We start from the raw sequence: 3773 nt of genomic DNA, 5'->3' as shown, positions 1-3773 counted from the left end.
TTCTAACACATGATATACCATAATACCATATATAAAATTAGGCATGAATGTTAAAATGCCATAGTGATCGACAAAAATAACCTCAAATGTTGACCGGCTAATATTGTTGACATATTCAAAGAACCAAAAGCTTCTTCTCCTTTCTGTAATTAACAACCACAACAGGCAAGTTTTTATGGCCAAATTATTTTATTATCTCAGGTAAGTTTTCCTTAACTAATTTGTTCATACAAGTGATGAAGAATGAAAAGTAGGGGTGTACGTGAGGCGGTTTGGTTTTTTATTAAATCAAAATCAAACCAACTATGTCGGTTTACTAAATTTATAATCAAATCAAACCAACATAAACTCGGTTTTTTCAGTTTCGTTTTTTCTATTTTTTCTATTTTCTCGTTTTTTAGGTTTATTTTCGGTTTTTCTTTTTAGTTATATTATGCTTGAAAGAGATCAAATAATCATCACTTATCCGCATGATTACTATTCATTAAAATAATATATGAGGAATAACAATTGTTCGTATGAATCATAATTCCAAGACCTTCCATAATAGAAAATGACAACAAACATGTGATAAACCAAAAGTTACAACCCAACTTGTAGTTCCACAAAAAATATCAAGTTAATTAAAGTTGGCCAAGACAAAAGTTAAAAATAAGCAGCAAGCAGCCAAGCACCATGAATAGGCTGATACTATTTTGTTTAACTGAAGTTCTGAAGTAATCAATACTAAAAGGGTCACCTGGACATTCTGGGAAAAAAAACACAGTTATATGTTAAACAATATAAAGATAGAATCAAATTCATTACGAATTAAATATATAAAATTACCTTCTTGAACTTGCTCAATTTTCTTAATTTCTTCTAGATAGTCTTGAAGCTTGCATTCCTTAGGTGACTTTATCCATTGTTGAGTGCAAATAAGAGCTTCTACCGTCTTTAGTGATAAAGAACTTCGGTAAGAATTAAGAATTCAACCACCGGTACTGAAAGATGACTCAGATGCAACAGTAGAAATAGGAATTGAATGAACATCCCTTGCCATTTTTGAAAGAATTGGATATTTACTAGATGAAGCTTTCCACCGAGCCAAGATATTTAAATCCTTGGTCTTCTCCATATTATCCGTCAAGTATTTCTCAAGCTCAGAGCATTTTTTTCTCAACATCTCCCTTATCTTCCAAATATTTTGCCCAGCGAGATAGCAAAATATCACCAACTTCACTCACCATACTAGTTTCACCTCCAGAATTGTCATTAGAAGATTCAGAGAAAGAATTATAGTAATGATCATACAAACGAGTCAAAGCACCTGTCACCTGATCTGATTTCAATTTTCCCACCAAAGGATTATATGATATACTAAGAATGAATTTCACATACTTCATCTTATATCCGGGATCCAACACAACAGCAATGAATAATAACATGTTCAAATTCTCAAACTTACCCCAGTATTTATCAAACTTTCCTTTCATCATGTTAGCCATATCAATTAAAATAAGATCTTCATTGTAAGAATACTTTATAATAGCATTTCGAACATTAAAAAATTCATGGAAGAATGCATTCGAAGTAACATATAAGCTTCCTGAAAATTTTAAAGTGGTCTGGTAAGAAATATTAAGGAACATGATAAAAGCTTTCACAATCTTCCAATCATCAACAGATGGATGTCCTTTTGTTACCTCTCGATAATACTTTTGGTACTTATGGTCATCCACGTACATTCTTGTAAAGGCCTTTTTAAATTTCACAGTTGTGTCTAACATTGTATATATAGAGTTCCGCCTAGTCTCAACATCAAGACTCAAAAGACCATGATTGTCTATCTTAACTTTTTCAACATGTGACTTGAAAGAAGCAAACCTTGAAGAGGAAGACTTGACATATTTTACCGCATTTCTAATACGAAAAATGGGATCAATTTGTTCATCTAACCCATTTTTTACAATCAAGTTCAAAATATGTACATTGCATCTAACATGTAAAAACTCATTTCCCAATATTACTAATTTCCAGTCATCAATACGTGCCTTCAAATGCTTAATAGCAGCAGCATTTGCACTTGCATTATCTAGCGTCACCGTAAACAAGTTTTCAATACCCCACTCTAACGTACAAGCTTCAATACCCTTAGCAATAGTCTATCCCTTGTGATCTGGTGTTTGGAAAAAGTTAAGTATCTTCTTTTGTATATTCCATTCATCATCAATCCAATGGGCGGTGACAACAATATAAGTAAAATTTTGGAGTGATGACCATGTATCACTAATAAAACATACATGTTGGTTCTTGATAAGTTTTTTCAGTTTTTCTTTCTCCCTTTGATAAATCTTCAAACAATCTCTAGCCACAGTTACACGAGAAGATAATTCAAAATTAGGCAAAGCCTTAGCCATTAAATTTTTAAATCCTTCTCCCTCAACAACTTTAAATGGCTGCTCGTCAATAATAACAAATTCAGCAATTGCCCTCCTAATATCCTCCACATTATATACCACCTTTTCAATAGAACTTTTACCAGTTTCTTGTCCCCCTTCTTGGATAGGTGTAAGTTTCAATGTAGATTGCTTCCTATCAACAAATCTAAAGGGAGATTTAAGACACATCAAATTTAAATGATTCCACAAAGTAGAAGTTCCATTAGTCTTGGTCTCGGAAGCAAAGTGTTTTACACAATAATTGCATTTTGCTCTACGTTTGCCTCCTTCATCAATAAATTTTGTAAAGTTCTTACACCACATATTTTCGTACGCGAAAGTACGCCATAAATAAATTGATGAAAGCTCGGAATGAGATATTACATCCCGCATTTTCGTACGTTAAAGTTTCGTCGTAAGTTAATCGACGTAAGTTCGGGAATGAGATTATTTTGCGATTATAAGCATTATGCTATTTCAAACAAGTGATGAGTAAATTCATGAAAAAGAGAGGGTAAGCAAATCAAAAAAATAAATTTCGTCGAAGTTTGACATTTTGGGATAAAATACGGTTCGAGATATAATACCCGATATTTATGGACTAATACCATACAAGGTACCATATGACCATGATAGTATGATGTATAAAGTATATTAAAAATGAGTAGTATTTTAAGTAATTTGAGATAATTCTCAATTATGCGGGTAATTAGTTAATTACCGGGTAATGGGACATTACCTAATTAACTAATAAGTTGGATAAAGATCTAAAATTTTCACCCCACCCCCACGTGGCAGCAAGCCACATATTAGATAAATGACTCTTGGTCATTTATGATTAGGTGGCAACCTAATGCATTAATTTCAAGACACCTTTCATTCTAGGATATTAATTTCAACCTAATATATTCATTTCTAGGATTTTGAATACAAAGACTTCATGTCGGAGTGTTAGCAACACTTCATATTTGGAATACAATACTTCAATCAGATTCTAAACACCACATTAGCAACGTGATTCTTCAACCAATTCCTACACACAAAAAAAATCCAATGGGAATTATTGAAACTTTAGTAACGTAAAATTTTGTGGTTCTAAAGGAGTACGGTGCAACCTTTTCCAAGAATATCATACGGATTTTTTTCTACTCCAGGTATGTTAAGGCTATCTCTTCTTTCTTTTGGCGTGATCTATACGACACGAACGAAACGAGCAAATGCACAATTTTCATAAATGACTCTATGTGAATTATTATTATATCTTATATTCATGGGTCTCAGAAAAATATGCATTTGATAAAATTTATCCGACATGCATATTATTTTTATGACATTCCGAGAGATTTTATTGAC

The 3773-nt window shown here is 32.4% G+C and overlaps 1 protein-coding gene across 1 annotated transcript; it reads right to left on the bottom strand.

Annotated features, from left to right (window-relative positions):
* Positions 1 to 1142: 1142 nt before the first annotated feature.
* LOC117273124 (zinc finger BED domain-containing protein RICESLEEPER 2-like) lies at positions 1143 to 2744 on the bottom strand. Its single transcript, XM_070180042.1, has 2 exons — positions 2283 to 2744; positions 1143 to 2144 (listed from the first exon to the last, which is right to left on the bottom strand). Exons 1-2 carry the CDS (start codon positions 2742 to 2744, stop codon positions 1143 to 1145), a joined length of 1464 nt encoding a protein of 487 aa, XP_070036143.1.
* Positions 2745 to 3773: the final 1029 nt, after the last annotated feature.

Source organism: Nicotiana tomentosiformis, chromosome 7 (genome assembly GCF_000390325.3).
Source record: "Nicotiana tomentosiformis chromosome 7, ASM39032v3, whole genome shotgun sequence".
NCBI lineage: Eukaryota > Viridiplantae > Streptophyta > Magnoliopsida > Solanales > Solanaceae > Nicotiana > Nicotiana tomentosiformis.
The sequence above is the reverse complement of the archived record's forward strand: the minus strand, read 5'-3'. Positions and strand labels throughout refer to the sequence as shown.